The 18424-nt window shown below is 32.8% G+C and overlaps 1 protein-coding gene across 2 annotated transcripts in view; it reads left to right on the top strand.

Moving 5' to 3' along the window:
• Window positions 1–15092, top strand: part of CENPK (centromere protein K) — a 33310-nt gene extending 18218 nt beyond the window's left edge. For both annotated transcript variants that reach the window (XM_059919322.1, XM_059919321.1), the window contains 5 exons: window positions 7507–7589; window positions 7680–7778; window positions 8117–8243; window positions 12179–12232; window positions 14862–15092. In XM_059919322.1, the coding sequence (XP_059775305.1) occupies window positions 7507–7589; window positions 7680–7778; window positions 8117–8243; window positions 12179–12232; window positions 14862–15020 (522 nt within the window). In that variant the 3' untranslated portion in view covers window positions 15021–15092. The remainder of the gene's footprint in view (window positions 1–7506; window positions 7590–7679; window positions 7779–8116; window positions 8244–12178; window positions 12233–14861) is intronic.
• The last annotated feature ends 3332 nt before the right edge of the window (window positions 15093–18424 follow it).

Raw genomic sequence — 18424 nt, 5'->3', positions numbered from 1 at the left:
GGATACAAAATTAATATACAGAAATATGTTGCATTTCTATACACTAACAATGAACTACCAGAAAGAGAAATTAAGGAAACAATTCCATTTACCATTGCATCAAAAAGAAACCTAGGAATAAAGCCACCTAAGGAGGTAAAAGACCTGTAATCAGAAAACTGTAAGACACTGATGAAAGTAATTGAAGGTGACACAAACAGATGAAAAAGATATACCATGTTCTTAGATTGGAAGAATTAATATTGTTAAAATGGCCATAACTTCCCAAGGCAATCTACAGATTTAGTGCAATCCCTATCAAAATACCAATGGCATTTTTCACAGAACTAGAACAAAAAAAATCTTAAAATTTGTATGGAAACACAAAAGACCCCCAATAGCCAAAACAATCTTGAGAAAGAATGGAGCTGGAGGAATCATGCTCCCTGACTTCAGACTATGCAGCAAAGCTACAGTAATCAAAACAGTCTGGTCCTGGCACAAAAACAGACACATAACTCAATAGAACAGAATAGAGAGCCCAGAAATAAACCCACACACTTACGGTCAATTAATCTACAGCAAAGGAGGCAAGAATTTACAATGGAGAAAAGACAGTCTCTTCAATAAGTGGTGCTGGGAAAACTGGACAGCTACATGTAAAAGAAGGAAATTAGAACATTCGCTAACACCATATACAAAAACTAAAGATGGATTAAAGACATAAGTGTAAGACCAGAAACCATAAATCCCCTAGGAGAAAACTTAGGCAGAACACTCTTTGACATAAATCATAGCAATATTTTTTTAGATTTGTCTTCTCAAACAAAGGAAGTAAAAACAAAAATATACAAATGGGACCTTATTAAACTTAAAAGCTTTTGCACAGCAAAGGAACCATCAACAAAATGAAAAGACAACATACTGAATGGGAGAAAACATTTGCAAATGCTATGACTGATAAGGGGTTAATATCCAACATATATAAACGACTCACAACTCAACATCAAAAAAACAAACAAGCTGGGACTTTCCTGGCAGTCCAGTGGTTAAGACTCCATGCTTCCACTGCAGGGGGCATGTGTTCAATCTCTGGTTAAGGAACTAAGATCCTGCATGCCATGTGGTGTGGCCCCCACAAAACAAAACAAAACAAAAACAAGCCAATTAAAAACTGGGCAGAAGTCCTGAATAGACATTTTTCCAAAGGGGACATTCAGATGACCAATAGGCACGTGAAAAGAGGCTCAGTATCGCTAATCATCAGGGAAATGCAAGTCAAAACCACAATGAGGTAACACCTCACACCTGTCAGAATGACTGTTGTCAAAAAGAACACAAATAACAAGTGTTGGTGAGGATGTGGAGAAAAGGGAACCCTCATACACTGTTGGGAATGTAAATTGGTGCAGCCTCTGTGGAAAACAGTATGGAGTTTTCTCAAAAAACTAAAAATAGAACTGCCATATTACCCATAAATCCCTCTGCTGGGTATATATCAAAAAAAAAAAAAACCACTAATTCAAAAAGATACATGCACCTCATTGTTCATAGTAGCATTATTTACAGTTGCCAAGATATGGAAGCAACCTAAGTGTCCATCAACAGATGAATGGATAAGGAAGATGTGGTGTATATATGTAATGGAATACTACTGAAGCATAAAAAAGAATGCAGTTTTGCTGTTTACAGCAACATGGATGGACTTGAAGAGCATTATGCTAAGTGAAAGAAGTCCGGCAGAGAAAGACAAATACTGTATGATATCACTTATATGTGGGATCTAAAAATATACAACAAACTAGTGAATATCACAAAAAAGCAGACTCACAGATACAGAGAACAAACTAGTGGTTACCAGTGGAGAAAGGGCAGCGGGGAGGGGCAATATAGGGGTAGGGAATTAAGAGATACAAACTATTAGGTACAAAATAATCTACAAGGATATATTATACAACAGAGGGAATATAGTCAATATTTTATAATAACTATAAATGAAGTATAACCTTTAAAAATAAAACTAAATAAAAAATACAAAAAACTAGTGAATATAACAAAAAAGAAACAGACTCAGAGATATAGACAACAAACTAGCAGTTATCAGTGGGGAGAGGGAAAGGGGAAGGGCAATATAAGGGTAGGGGATTATGAGGTACAAACTGTCATGTATAAAATAAGCTATAAGGGGACTTCCCTGGCAGTCCTGTGGTTAAGACTCTGCACTTCCACTGCAGAGGGACGTGGGTTTGATCCCTGATTGGGGAACTAGGATCCTGCATGCAGTGCGATGCGGTGGGGGGCAGTTGGGGGGAAGCTATAAGGATATATTGTACAACATAGGGAATGTAGCCGATATTTTATAATAATTATAAATGGAATATAATCTTTAAAAATTGTGAATCACTATATTTTACACCTGTAACATACGGTATTGTATGTCAACTATACTTCAATTAAAAGAAAATGTTGAATGGCCAGCCGATGATCATTGACATTTGTGAAATGCCTCCAAATGGAAAGGCGGAAACCCAAAACAATTGATGAAGATGACTCTTAAGAAAATAGAGGCAATTCAGGGAACAAAGAGAATTTAATAAAATAATATCTTCCTAATTTGATTAACTCTATTTTATCAAGTTTTATTTTAAGGCAGCAGTCCCCAACCTTTTTGGCACCAGGGACCAGTTTCGTGGAAGACAATTTTTCCACAGACCGGGGTTGGGGGTGGGATGGTAATGTGAGCATTGGGGAGCGATGGAGAGTGGCAAAGAAGGAAGCTTTGCTTGCTCACCCACCGCTCACCTCCTGCTGTGCAGTTCCTGTACGCAGCCCGGGGATTGGGGACCCCTGTTTTAAGGTTTGTGCTCAAATATAAGAAATACTTGTCCAACTTAAGGTCACAAAGACTTTCTTGCCATTTTTTTTTTTTTTAGAAATTTTAATATTTTAGGTTTCACATTTAGATCTATGATCCATTTTAGAATAACGTTTGCATGTGGAATGAGTTATTGATAAAGGTTCTTTTTTTTTATGTAGATACTAATTATTCTAACATAAATTGTTGAAAAAACTATCTTTTTCTTTTGAATTTCCTTTGCATATGTGTTGAAAATTAATTGATCATATATGTGTGGATCTATTTCTAGACTCTCCATTTGTTCTCCATCCTATGTGGTGGATATATCTTTTCCTTTGTTCTGTATTTCTGTCTTTAGGCCAATACTGTGTTGGTTTGTTTAGTGAAGCTTTGTAATGTCTTGAAATTAAGTAGTATGAGTTCTCTAACTTTGTTTTTTACCAAAATTGTTTCATATTTTCATATAAATTAGAGTTGGCTTGTCATTCTATCCCATAAAGAAGCTTACTGGAATTTTGACTGAGATTGCCCTGAATCTATAGTTCAAATTGAGGAGAAGAGACATATTGAGTCTCAGTCCAGACCCATGAGCACTATATAGTCTCTGCATTTATTTAGGGCTCCGTTTATTTGTTATTTAAAAAATTTATCTCACCAATGTTTTGTAATTCACTATATCAACAGACTAAAAAAGAAAAAAAGCATTTTATCATTTCAATAAATTCAGAAAGAATAAGTGACAAAATTCCATATTAATTCATGATTCAAAAAAAGACTTTATAAATTGTGATAGAAGTGTGCAGGTCTTGAGGGACTTCCCTGTCAGTCCAGTGGTTAAGACTCTGCGCTTCCACTGCAGTGGGCACAGGTTCAATCCCTGGTCGGGGAACTAAGATCCTGCATGCCACAAGATGCGGGCAAAAAAAAAAGAAAAAAGAAAAAAGATGTGTGCAGGTCTTGTATATGTTTGTCAGATTCATCCCTTTAGTATTTCATATTTTTGGTGCTATTAAAATGGTATTCTTTTTTAAAATTTCAATTTCCAATTATTTATTGCTGGTACATTCAAATACAATTAATATTTATATGTCGATCTTTTATCTAGTGAACATGATAAACCCCTTTATTCTAGTAGCTTTTTTGTAGATTATGTAGAATTTTCTTTTATATTTAATTAATTTATTTATTTATTAATTTTTAAATTTATTTGGCTGCATGGGGTCTTTAGTTGTGGCAGGCAAACTCTTAGTTGCAGTATGCATGTGGGATCTAGTTCCCTGACCAGGGATCAAATCCAGGACCCCTGCACTGGGAGCACAGAGTCTACACCACTGGAACACCAAGGAAGTCCTCTGTAAGATTTTCTACATAGCTAGTCACGTCATCTGAGATCAAAGGCAGTTTTACTTATTTCTTTCCATCTGGATGCTTTTTATTTCTTTTTCTTGGCTTATTGTACTGTCCTAGAATATTTAGTAATGTATTGAATAAAAGTGGGGAGAACGGACATTTTTGCCTTGTTCCTGATCTTAGTGGATAGCATTCACTCTTTGACCATTAAGTGCGATGTTAGCAGTAGGTTTTTCGTAGATGCCATTAATAAAGTTGAGAAAATTACCTTTTATTAGAATTTATGAAGAATTTTTCAAATCATGAATTAATATTGAATTTTGTCACTTATTTCTAAATTCACTGATTTCAACTGTTTAATTAACTTGATTCCTAAGATAAACCCCACATTGCTATAATGTATTAATCTTTTTTATTTATTGATGGATTTAATTTGCTAAAATTTTATTAAGATTTTTGTGTCTATTTTTTTTTAAGTATTTATTTATTTATTTATTTATGGCTGTGTTGGGTCTTCGTTTCTGTGTGAGGGCTTTCTCTAGTTGTGGCAAGTGGGGGCCACTCTTCATCGCGGTGCATGGGCCTCTCACTATCGCGGCCTCTCGTGTTGCGGAGCACAGGCTCCAGACGCGCAGGCTCAGTAATTGTGGCTCACGGGCCCAGCTGCTCCGCAGCACGTGGGATCTTCCCAGACCAGGGCTCGAACCTGTGTCCCCTGCATTGGCAGGCAGATTCTCAACCACTGCGCCACCAGGGAAGCCCTGTGTCTATATTTTTGAGAGATAATGGTGTGCGGTTTCCTTTTTTGGTGACATCTTTTTCAGGCTTTGGTATGAGGGTAATACCAAGCTCATAGAATGATTTCAGAAGTATTCTTTCTTCAAAAGAGCTTGTATAGAATCAGTATTATTTATTTGTTAAATGTTTCTTAGAATTTATAGGTGAAGTCGTCTGAGGTTAGAATTTTTTTGGTGGGAAAATGTTAAACTAAATATTCAGTTTCTTTATGGCTAGTCAGGTTATCTTTCTCTGAATGAACCTTGGTAGTTTGTGACTTTCAAAGAGTTTGTCTCATCTAGTTTGTCAAATTTATTGACAGAAAATTGTTCATAGCATTCCCCCATTACTATTTTAATGTTTGTAGCAACGCTCCCTCTCTTATTCCTGATGTTGGTAATTTGTGTCCTTTTTTTCTCCTTTAATTAGTCTGGGTAATTTTATTGATCTTCTCAAAGAATTAGCTTTGGGTTTCATCGATTTTTCCCTGTTTTTCTTTTTGTTTTTCTATTTCATTGATTTAAAATTTTTACCATTATTTTTTCTTCAGCTTACTTTTGGTTTTATTTGCTCTTTTTCTAGTTTCTTGTGGTGGAAGCTGAGGTCATTAATTTGAGAGCTTTCTTTTTTCTCATACAGGTTTTTAGTGGTGTAAATTTTCATCTGAGTACTTCTTTTGCTTTATTACAGAAAATTTAATCTTTTCATTTTCAGACAGTTCATAGTAATTTCTTATTTTCCTGCTGATTGCATCTTTGGCCCATGAATTATTTAGAAGTGTGTTTTTAGTATACAAATATTTGCACATTTTTCCAGGTACATTTCTATGGTTGATTATTTTTTTTGAACTTTTTAAAAGTTTTATTGGTGCAGTTATTATAGTGAATTGCAATTTATATACTGAACTATTTCTTTTTTTTTAAGTATGGGCTCTGACACTTTTTATTTGTGAAACCTCAGGCAAGTTACCTAGCTCTTTTTTTTTTTTTCATACATCTTTATTGGAGTATAATTGCTTCACAATGTTGTGTTTGTTAGTTTCTGCCTTACAACAAAGTGAATCATCTGTATGCACACACATATCCCCATATCCCCTCCCTCTTGAGCCTCCCTTCCACCCTCTCTATCCCACCCCTCTAGGTGGTCACAGAGCACCAAGCTGATCTCCCCGTGCTATGCAGCAGCTTCCCACCAGCCATCCATTTTACATTTGGTAGTGTATGTATGTCAGTGCTACTCTCTCACTACATCCCAGCCTCCCCTTCCCTTCTGTGTCCTCAAGTCCGTTCTCAATGTCTGCATCTTTATTCCTGCCCTGCCACTAGGTTCATCATTTTTCTAGATTCTATATATATGCGTTAGCATGCAGTATTAGTTTTTCTCTTTCTGACTTACTTCACTCTGTATGACAGACTCTAGGTGTATCCACCTCACTACAAATAACTTGATTATTAACTTAATTCCATTATTGGATCATATTTAATGTAATATCATTATGGTTGCATTAAAATGTACATACTTGATTTTTCTTTCGTATTTGTCCTACATTTTCTCTGTTCCTTTTCTCCTCTCTTCCCACTTTCCTGGATTAATTGTGTATTTTTCAAAATAAATGCATTTTATTTACATTATTAGCTTATTAGGTATATCTCTTCTTTTTTTTTCATGGTTGCTCTAAGGTTTATAATATACAATTTTATATTATTACTGATTTAGATTTATAAGAAGCTAATGGATACCCTTAACATCAGGAGAATGGAACACTAGCTAATGTGTTCTAGAAACAAAAGGATACTAGAAAAAGTTTAGTTTATTGTAATCCCCTGTAGCCACACAGTCTTCTTATATGTTCCTCAGATACCTCATACTTCTGCCTCAGGGCCTTTGTACTTAAAATTCCCTTTGCCTAGAACATTCTTTTGCTAGATGGTGACATGGCTTATCTTTTGCTGTCTTTCTCTGTTGCTAAACTGTTAGTTAACCTGATCAGAAAGGTCTTTCCATGTCATACTACCTACCTAAAAGAGCCATCCCTGCTCCTCATTTCTATACTCTCGTTTTGACCTATTTTTACTTTATGGTATTTATCCCTCTCTGGAGTTACAAGTTTGTTTCTTTGTTTGGATTTGCCTCTTTGTTCTGTTCATCTTTGCATCCCTGACTCCTTCATCAATGCCTGGTGGTCAACAACTGATCAATAAATATTTGTTGAATGAGTGATATTCATTTGTGTCTGTTTTGTATAGTCTCCTTAGAAAAGAGACCTAATCTGCCTGGTTACTGAAAATTCACCATTAAATTGCCTTTCAGTATGAAATTAAAAATTATTGCTCAAAACCCCTTATATTTTTAAATTTAACAATGAAATATTACAAAGAACTTAGTACCTGCTGTATAATTTCCCTTTCAAAGATTTTTTGCTAGGCTTTTTTTTGCTGTTGATTTCTGAATATATACCCTAGTATGTAAATTTCACTCATTCAGAAATATCACTATTTACAGGAGTAAAGACTAACCAATTAATTTTAATTATTTTGTTCTAGTTCCAAAAATTGACACATGATCTTGAATTGGCACTATCTACTATTCAGTCAAAGAATGAAAAGTTAAAGGAAGACTTAGAAAGGTATATTTATAATTACTATTAATCATTGATATATATTGAATTGGCATTAATGTTTTATTTGAATACTGTTTTGTTTTTCCATGTTTAAAGGGAGCAAAAATGGTTGGATGAACAGCAACAGATATTGGAATCTCTTAATGTACTACACAATGATTTGAAACAGCAGGTTGTGACATTTTCTGAATCAAGGTATTATTGATTTTGTGTTCTAGGTTTTCATAATAGCAGAAATTATTTCCTTTTTTATGTTACATGAAATACATAGATGAAAAGAAGGTAAATTTTACCAGAAATTGTGAGTCTTACCCTGACTTTTGCCAATTGTTAAGTTACCTAATCTTTTATGAATAATTTGACTTTTAGTTTTCCTACATGTTAAATAGAGACTATTTATCTCATAAAGCTAGTTATTTTGAGCAATGAAGTTTGAACAAAGTTTTTGATTAATTTTATGAGTAACCAGTTATATATACTTAAGTATTTTATCAGCAAATTAATTCTCTTAAATTTAAAAAAAAATCTTTTAGACTCTTTAATGAGCTGAAAACGAAAATGCGTGATATAAAAGAATATAAGGAGAAACTCTTGGTTACCTTGGGTGAGTTTCTAGAAGACCATTTTCCTCTGCCTGATAGAAATGTTAAAAAGAAAAAGGTAAGTTTTAGAGAAGACATTCATGTAGATATTCACATATGAAATTGTTTTAGAGAGGTTCAAAGGTAAATTTTCTGATATATTTTTACGTTTAATATACACTTCAAAGACATACACAAATAGGTACATGCACAGAAATAGTCCATCGTCACATTATAATACTTAATGAAAAATTAGAAGCAACCTAGTTATTTAATAAAATAAGATTAAATACATTTTTTTACATTGTATTCATATTGATGGAAAAATGCAGCTTTTAAAAATAATGTATTAAACACTATCAAAGGAGCTTATGAAATCTCACAAATTATTGATTGTTAGATAAAACACAGATGATTAAATTGTGTGAGTCTAATTTGTACCAAAGAATGTAATAGTGCTTATGCCTGGGGCTAAGATTGTAGGTAAGATTTGTTTTTGTTTTCGTTTTCATTGTTTTTCAAATTTTCTATGATAAACATATGTAACTTTTAAAATCAGAAGATACCTGTAGTTAAGGTAAGTTATTGACTATTTTAATAATAGTTATGATGGAATAAACCTTTTTCACAAAAGCAAATAAATATTTCATTGAGTGACAGAAGGTTGGGAACAAGCACTTTAATTCCTTTTTTAAAAATAGTATAGGTATAAATAAATAGAACTTGTGGAAGTGGAATAGGCATTGAAACTGGGACCAGAACAATCTTTCTAAAAATATACATATTTAACAATTTATTTAATCATGTATTTTAAAATATACATATTTTAATCATTTTTCAACATAAAACTTTTGATGCCTCCCTCTGGGATGAAGTCTATAAACTCCTTAGACGAATGAATTCATATTCTGGACTTTGTCTATCTCTTTAGCCTCCTTTTCAGCCATTCTTTATCCATCTCTTGCATGAGTCCATTCAACCATAGTACTACAGTTCCAGCAGGTATGCAATGACCTGTCACTTTTTTGTGCCTTATGCATTCTATTCCCTCTGGTTACAAAACAGTTCCTATCTGGTGAAAATAGTAAATTCTTTCTTAAAGCAACTCAAACATCATCTTTTGTGTGATGCATTGAATGAAGTTTTGGTGTCGTTTTATTAGCATTTATTACATGATTTTGTAGTAATCATTTATGTCTCTTTCTCTGTTGACCCACCACGCTCTGTGAGCTCCTTGGTTTGTTTAATTCATCTTTGTGTCTGTACTGTCTTGCATACCTATTGTAGTACCTTCTGAGTTCATATTTCTTGAATGACTGTGAGCATACTAGGAAAAGGAGAAAAAAGTTTTGTTTGTTTTCTTATAATCTGTGTTTATTTATTCTTCCCTGTCTTCTTTGTAATTATCAGTAGGCTTTACATTTGTTATGGACAATTTCTCCCATTCTATCCATTGTTATTTACGCCCCTTAGTCATTTCTGAAATTGTTGACGGCCTTCTGTTAACGATTTCAGTAAATTCATGATCCCTTACCTCTGAATGATCATAATCTTAAAATAACTCAATGATTTATTTTCTGATTCCAGTCTCTCTTTTTTTCAACTTTTTTCTTTTTTAACCTGTTAAGGTTCTCCACTAATAGAACCAGAGGTTTGAGACATTCCTAAACAAAAGCATTGATTACCAGAAGCCACCATGAGTTTAAGTCATTTTGGATAAGCTCACTTTTTTTAAATGAAGTATATGAACTGTTGATACATATTACAAACTGATAGGTTACTTTCTCTCTCCCTCTCTCTCTCTCTCTCTCTGTCAAGCAATAATAATGGATGTATCAGTGGGCTCAAGCTGCCATAACAAAATACCAAAGAACAGGTGGCTTAAACAAAATAAATTTATTTTGTCATAGTTTTGGAGGCCAAAAGTCCAAGATCAAGGTGCCATCAGAGTTTTATTTAAAATAAATAAATTGTGTTATTTATTTTAACTTTGGTAGTTTCATTGCATTTATATTCTGTTCTGATACCATCATTCATGTATACATTTAGTCTTTATTGTACATTATGTTGGATTCAATCCTTATCATCTTTTACCATTCATTTTTGAGTTTTTAAGTTTAATCCATTGTTTGATATGATGGGTTTGTTTGACAAGTAATTTGTTCAAGAAGAATTCCTGGGTGTTTTATTTTTTGAATTCTTAAATGCTGAACATACTTTGCTGTATACTTAAAGGCTTATCTTAGGCAGAGATTTTAAAAGTCACAAGACTTGGTAAGGGGTTTCTCCATTCTTCTCAGATTGAATGTACTGTGGAGAAGTCTGAGGCCAGCCTGTAGATGTCTTGCTCCTTCTGACTATTTGCCTGAAGGATTCTTTATCTCTGAACTTCAGTAACTTAACAGGGATATGTCACAATGTTGATCATTCAATATCAGTTTTGCTTTGAAGATGATGTATTGTTTCCAGGGGCAGATTTAGGTCACATTGCATTTCATGGCAATTTTATTTTATAATATTTTACATTGTTTATCATATCCTTATGTTGAAACATTTTTTTTCTTTGTTTTCTTTCATTATATTTTTCTTCTGCATTTTCTTTGATTGTCTCAAACCTTTATATTTTAATCTGTGCCTTGCTGCTTATTTCTTTAATATATTTGTATTTCTATAAAACCTTAGGAGGACTCCATGCTAATCTTTGACTATTGTCAGGAAAGTACTAGATGTCACAATAGTAGGAGACCTTGTAGTTAATTGAATGTCTGAACTCAAAAGCTGCTGATTAGATTTAGTATTATCCTAGAAGATTTCCCTTAGAACCTTATCCTATGGAACATTTTTAACAGTAATTTGGATAAAGAGGTAGAGGACATAGTCATCAAAGTTTACAAATGATATGAAATTGAGAGAGGACTAGATAGTAAATTTGTTGGATGACAGAATTAGAACTGTATTTTTTAACTGGCCAAGATAAAATAGGACGGTCCAAATAAAATAGGACGATATTTAGTGGAGGTACTTAGAATATCTTTCTTGATTTTAAAACATTGAAGAACGAAGGAGACATATCTTAGCTATATACAATGAAGGAAACTTCGGCACTTTAGATGATAGTTTTCTCAGATAGAGGTCATCAGGGCAGAATAGATGTCCAAAAGCTAATGCAATCTTAAACTTATTGAATAGAATTCCAGCTTCTACATGTATGGAAGTGAGTCTTCCATTTCATCTTCGGTTTTCTAATCACAGCTACATCATTGTGGAGACTGGATTTTTAAAAAAAGGTAAATTAGAGCACAACTAGAGAACAACCATGCTATTGAGAGGCTGCAAGTCTATGAGAAATAATTGAAGAAACTCATGATGATTAATATGGAGAAGGCAGGGAGCTCATAATAGCTGTCTTTAGATATTTGAGAACTCTAGGGTGGAATTGGAATGAGATTTATTCTCTGTCATTCCAAGAAAAAAAGAACTAGTGAGTTGAGTTAATATTAGGAACTGTCAAGAACTATAGAAAGATGAACAAACCTCCCTGGGAAGCAAGTTTCCTGTCCCGAAGCTGTATCAATACAGTCTGGAATGTCATTTGTTTGGGATGTTTTGATTGGGAAGGTTCAAACATTAGATTTTCATTTATGTGAATATATATAATATGTGTAATATAATTTATCCATTATATATTTATAGATAGATAGATAGATAGATAGATAGATAGATAGATAGATAGATAGGTGGATACTCTGAATTGTATCTTCTAGTAATTGCAAAAGATTTCCCTGTCTTAGAGGTTGTTTCAACTATTTTTATGAACCTTACTGTTTAGTACAGCAGGTTGTTTTCTTTCAGAACTCTTTTTAAATCATCTCATTATAAATGTTTGGTTTTAGTATATCTTGTACTGCTGCAATTGAGGAATATTAATTTTTGAAATTTTGTAATAAATACAGTGTAATATTCTGCCATTAGAACTGAAATGTTAATTCTTTGTTATTCACACTTCTCTCAAAGAAAAACATTCAAGAATCAACTGCACAGCTGATAACACTGCATGAAATGTTAGAGGTAAGTGTTTTGTGTAGTTGTTTTGTCTTGAAGATATCTCTTCATTAGTGACTTGTGAACAATTATACATAGGCTTGAAAAAGAAAAAAATGCTGCTTTAGTTCTTAAGGTATACACCAAACTTTATTATATATATTAATTTATCTTAGTATAAAACTAGTTTCTATTTTCTATGTAGTAAGAAAGAATATTATTTTTTAGAAGAAGATGAAACTAAAGTCTTACTCTTAATCGTGTTCCCGATTATTACTTTAAGAAAATTTTTATGATGTTGTTTAGTATCTACACAGTGAAAGCCTATGCTGTTACATTGATGTAATCTTTAGTTGGCCAGTCTGTATTCTATCTAAAATATACAATTGAGTTTAAGGATTCTTTCCACAAAGTTGCAGAACTTCATTCACAGATTTTCCTTAAATAACATCAGCTTCTTTTTTCATAATGTAAGGACTCATTACACCTTTTTCTGCCTGACATTTGCTTTTTATTTTTTTTACAAATATCTTTGACCTTTTAAAAAAAGAAGTTTTTGAACTTCAGCCAAATTACCGACTATATTAAATACTTAAATCTTGATATGATGACCTATTGCAGATTGGGTGGAGAGGAAGGTAGTCTGTGAAGAGCTATTTAACAATTAATGTGGCTTTTTAAAGTCATTGGTAAGTTTAGAATAAAGTGATTTCAGAAAACTTGTTTCACATTGTAATTTTATGCATTGGATGCTAAAGTCTCTATTTATCTAGCTAAATGGTTTTGGTGCCTCAGGATATCTTAATATAGAATATTATTACTTTGAAAAGCAAAATACAATTATTGTTTAGATTGTGACTTGAATCTTTTAACATATTCCTATTTACTCCAGTTTATACCGAAACTACTGTTTCTCGTGGATGACTTGACTTTTTTTTAATAAAAGTTGTATATGTGGCAAATATTGACAGTTGTTAACTGGGAAATACATGTGTAATTTTTGAATAGTGCACTATGGGATACCATGTAAAACTTAGATTTGGAAACTATTTTTGTCTCCAAGGCTTGTATTATCAATAATAAATGTAAACAGAATTTAAACTGTAGTTCAGTGAAGAATAAACCAATATACATGTTCATGTTAAAGTAGAATTTTTAGCATTTAATTATTTCTGGCATCTACTAGAATTTTGATTAATATAATTGAAGTTAGAAATGAAAGGTAAAATTTTAAATTATATTAAAATAAGCAGTTGCTCTAAAATGGGAATAATATTTAATTATTTTATTATCATACCTAAAAGAAATGAGGCCAAGAGCTTTTTTCTCCAGGATGTGGTTCTGAAGTAGCTAAAGTTAGGGAGTTCCCTGGTGGCCTGGTGGTTATGATTCCGAGCTTTCACTGCCACAGCCCACATTCAATCCCTGGTTGAGGAACTGAGATCCCACAAGCCACATGTTGCAGCTAAAAAAAAAAAAAAGAAATAGCTAAAGTTAATGACAGACGAAATTATTTCAAGAATTGAGATTAAAAAAAAAAAAAGAATTGAAATGTTGATATTATTATGAAATGTGATTGAGATGAGAGCTTTATAGTTTTAATTTTATTTCTATGGCACTTTATATTTGTATAAATTGTATTTTTCCTTTTCTGTGTTTCTTAATATAATATATTTAAATTAAAGCTTTGGCTTGGCAATTCAGAGATATGGAGTCTAATCCATGATCTATTACTAATTATGTGCCCCTTGAGGAATCTTTTAACCCTTCTGGATTCTGGTTTTGTAATTTGTGAAGGCACTGTGTGGGAGCTGAGGAGGTAGAGTAATAATTGAAACATATTTAGCATTTTTCAGTATGTTTCATAGAACATTAGTGTTTAAAGAATTTTAAATGTGTGTTTCTTAAAAAAACTTTTTAATGCCAGTGGATCTGGGATATACAGGTAATTCTGAGTGCACATTGGCAGTCTTTCTCCATCTTATATAACCATAGAACCCTGTTTCTCCATACTAAGAGCATCCTTAGGGAGACCAATTCCATGGAATGTAGTTCGGGAAATGTTAGTCTTATATAATTTACTGCAGATACTCAAAACGTCCCAATTTGTGGTTGTAACCCCTCAATATCCTTAGTGAAGAAATCAACGATGTTTAAGATAATTTGAAGGAAATAATGATGATAGAATTGTTGTTTCAAAGATTTATCAGATGAATAGGTGTTTTTTTGGGGAAGAGTAGCATTGGTGATTTCTCTTTCCCCCAAATATTAAGACATGTATGCTGTTTTTGAACTTTGTGAGTATTTAAGTTTTTTATTTTTATTTGTAAGATATGGCTATAACCAATCTTGTAACATAAACAAATTATTAATCCTAAGAGAAGTGGGAGAATTGTAAGTGCCTTTTAACTAGTTTTTAGGAATTTTAAAAGTTAAGGTGCAAAGATTCATTTTAAAGCTATTTCCATTCACTACTATTTGTTTTTTTAAAAAAGAAAATCAACTATTTAAGTTAATACATAGAAATTATGATATAAACAATTACTCAAAGAGAAAAGACATTAACATTCTTTGGTAAGAAACTTCATTAATGTTTTATTATAGCTGTATCAGTTTTTTTCCAAGTAAGGTATATTTTGAATGATTTTTTTTCTAGATTCTTTTAAATAGATTATTTGATGTTCCACATGACCCATATGTCAAAATTAGTGATTCTTTTTGGCCACCTTATATTGAGCTGCTTCTGCGTAATGGAATTGCCTTGAGACATCCAGAAGATCCAACCCGAATAAGATTAGAAGCCTTCCATCAGTAAAAAGATGGTCTTTTTTTCACACAGTACTTAAAGAATCTTTTCATTCAAGGATAATGGAAACACTGAGAATTACTTGGATAAGGAACATTATTTGCAAATCAAAGCACATAGTCCCATCTTTCTTTTGTGCTTAAAATGACTCATGCTGCCATCCACTATTCATTTAAAAATGGTCCTTTCGCAGTCAGTCATTGCTTTGGTATTCTCAACTGGGTGGACAAGAATGCAAGTGAAAAATATCCTAGACTTAATCATTACAAAACTTTAAATATACCTTACTTCTGTGATATTCTTTGGAAAATTCGTTGTTAATTTATGATATTGATAATGTAATATTTTTCTTTTAAAATTTATGACAGTTTCTTTTATGCATTTTGATTTCCATTTGGTGCTTACATCCTTTAAATTTACAAATTGTAATGGAAAGACCATTTAATTTGCAGGAGGTTTAAAAATTGACTTAGTATCTTAATGTAGAAGGAAGCATAATTTAAAAGTATTTAGTAAATCTGTTCCATGTATACTGCCATATTTCTAGATTTGTTAAAAATTGGAATGTTAAAAAAACTAATGGATAAAGGTAGCATGAAAACTATATTTTAATGTGTATTATATTACAAGTGATAATATATATTAAATCATTCTTGATTCTGTTAATTATTACTAACAATACTGTGTTCATGAAATTTCGTTAATCCTCTGTGACTTTTCTGTAAATAAAATTCTCATTTAAAACTCTAGCTTTTTTGGGGATGTGGCATGATATTTTAATAAACTAAATAGACTTTTTCATAGGTAGATAAATGATGATATTATAGAACTACATATAAACTAAACTAGAGAATTCCAAATACTTTTTGTATCATTAGTTTTCTAAGACGACTTAGTGTATACTTTTATTTTTGAAAATGCTTTCTACTGCATTATAGTATCCAAGTTTCTTGTTTACCTTAAATACTTCATCTTTTTTAAAGTAGGCAAAAACTATTCCAAGTATACCATGTTCCTTTTATAGAAAATACAAATACTGTTATATTTTAGAAAATGTGTAAGTTCTTTTATGGGAAGATGACATACAAAAGTACCTTCCTAGAATACTCTAGTTGGGAGTCAAAGGATTGAGCAACCTATTATTCCTCAAAGTTACTGGAGAAAGGAAAAATGGTGCTAACAGTATAAGTCTGACAATAATTCTGTCTGACAAGAGCAGATAATACTGTTGTCTGTGAACTTCTCTGTGTTGCAAATTACAGAAAGAAATAGATAAAGGCAATAAACAACTTGATGATTTATTTGGCAAGTCTTGATTTCACATACATCTATTGGTTTGGATCTTTTTACTGTAGCATCTTGTGTAAAGTTTTAAAGAAAACTGTGATGATTGCATCCTACTTTTTAATTTGTTAACCCAGCCTTCTAACATAGCATGATTTTTTGCCCACTTTTCATCTCAATTATAGACAAAGTAAATTATAGCAGAATTAGTCTTGATTTGTACTCCATCTAAGCTTACAGCCCTTGAAGGTTTTTTTTTGTGGTTTTGAGTATGCTGGAGAAAATGTTTCAAGTTCTGAGAACCTATATGTGGGGGCCATCACTACAGATCCCAGGAACATTGAGGGTAATAAAAGAATATTTTGGGGGCTTCCCTGGTGGTGCAGTGGTTAAGAATCTGCCTGCCAATGCAGGGGACACGGGTTCGATCCCTGGCCTGGGAAGATCCCACATGCCACGGAGCAGCTAAGCCCGTGTGCCACAACTACTGAAGCCCGCGCACCTAGAGCCCGTGCTCCGCAACAGGAGAAGCCACTGCAATGAGAAGCCCGCGCACTGCAATGAAGAGTAGCCCCCGCTCGCCACAACTAGAGAAAGCCCACGCACAACAATGCAGCCAAAAATAAATAAATACAATAAATTAAAAAAAAAAAAAGAATATTTTGAATAACTCTGTGCCCACAAATGTTATAACTTAGATGAAATGGACCAATTCTGTGAAAGACACAATCTACTAAAACTCACACACGGAAAAATAGCTACTTTGCATAAGCCTATATATTAAAGAAATCGAATCAATAATTAATAAGCTTTCAAAACAGAAGACATCAGGCCCAATGGTTTCACTGGTGAATTTGAGAAGAAAATGATGACAATTCTGTGTTCCAAAAAATAGAAGCTAATTCATTCTATGAGGCCAGCATTATCCTAATACCAAAACCAGACAAAAACATTACATTACCCTAATACCAAAACCGGACAAAGACATTGCAAGAAAGGAAAACTACAAACAGATACCTTTCATGAACATAGGTACAAACATCCTCAACAAAATAATCAAATTCAACAATATAGTACAAAAAATTATGCATAACAGCCAAGTGGTATTTATTCCAAATATCCAAAACTGGTTCAGCATTCAAAGATCAATTAATGAAATCCATCATATCATCAGACTAAAATAGAAAAATCATACGACCATACCAATAGATTACAAAAAAGCTATATGACAAAATGAGATAACACATTCATGATGAAAACTCTCAGCAAGCTAGGAATAGAAAGGAACTTCCTTAGCTTGATAAAGAACATCTACAATCTGATGCATTATTACTTATTCTTTAAAAAAAAAAAATTCAGAAAACTTAGAGCTAACATACTTAATTGTGGGAAACTAGATGCTTTCTCTCTAAGATCAGGAACAAGGCAAGAATGTCTCCTCTTACCAGTGCTAGTCAGCATTGTACTGGAAGTTCCACCTAATGCAGCGAGACAAAAAAACATCCCAAGAACCAACAAAAAATCTCTTGGAACTAAAGACCAATTATAGCAAGGTTGCAGGATACAAAGTTAGCATAGTAAAGTCATTTGTTACCTATATACCTGAAATTCGAAACATTATTACATTAACATCAAAAATATGTACAAGACTTATATGAGGAAACCTACCAAAGTTATAAAAGAAATCAAAGAAGATCTTAATAAATGGAAACATATTCCATGTTTATGGGTAGTGAAACTCCATATTGTTAAAAGTCTCAATTCTTTTCCAAATTGATTTATAGGTCTAATGTAATCCCAATCAAAATCCCAGCAAGTTACTTTATGGAAATCAACAAATTGATTCTAAATTTATATGGAAGGACAAAAGACCCAGAATAGCTGCCATAATATTGAAGAAGAACAAAGTGGAAGGACTGACAGCAACCTTAAGACTCACTATAAAGCTATAGTAACCGATACTGTGAAATCGGTGAAAAATCAGACAATAGATCACTGGAACAGAATAGAGAGCTCAGAAGTAGACCCATACAAATATGGTCAGCTGATCTTTGACAAAGAGGAAAGGCAAGCAACCCAATGGAGAAATCTTAGTCTTTTTCAACAAATGGTGGTAGAACAACTGTACA

This window comes from Balaenoptera ricei, chromosome 3 (genome assembly GCF_028023285.1).
Source record: "Balaenoptera ricei isolate mBalRic1 chromosome 3, mBalRic1.hap2, whole genome shotgun sequence".
Taxonomy (NCBI): Eukaryota; Metazoa; Chordata; class Mammalia; order Artiodactyla; family Balaenopteridae; genus Balaenoptera; species Balaenoptera ricei.
Note: the sequence above shows the minus strand (reverse complement) of the source record. Positions and strands in the feature narration are given on the sequence as shown.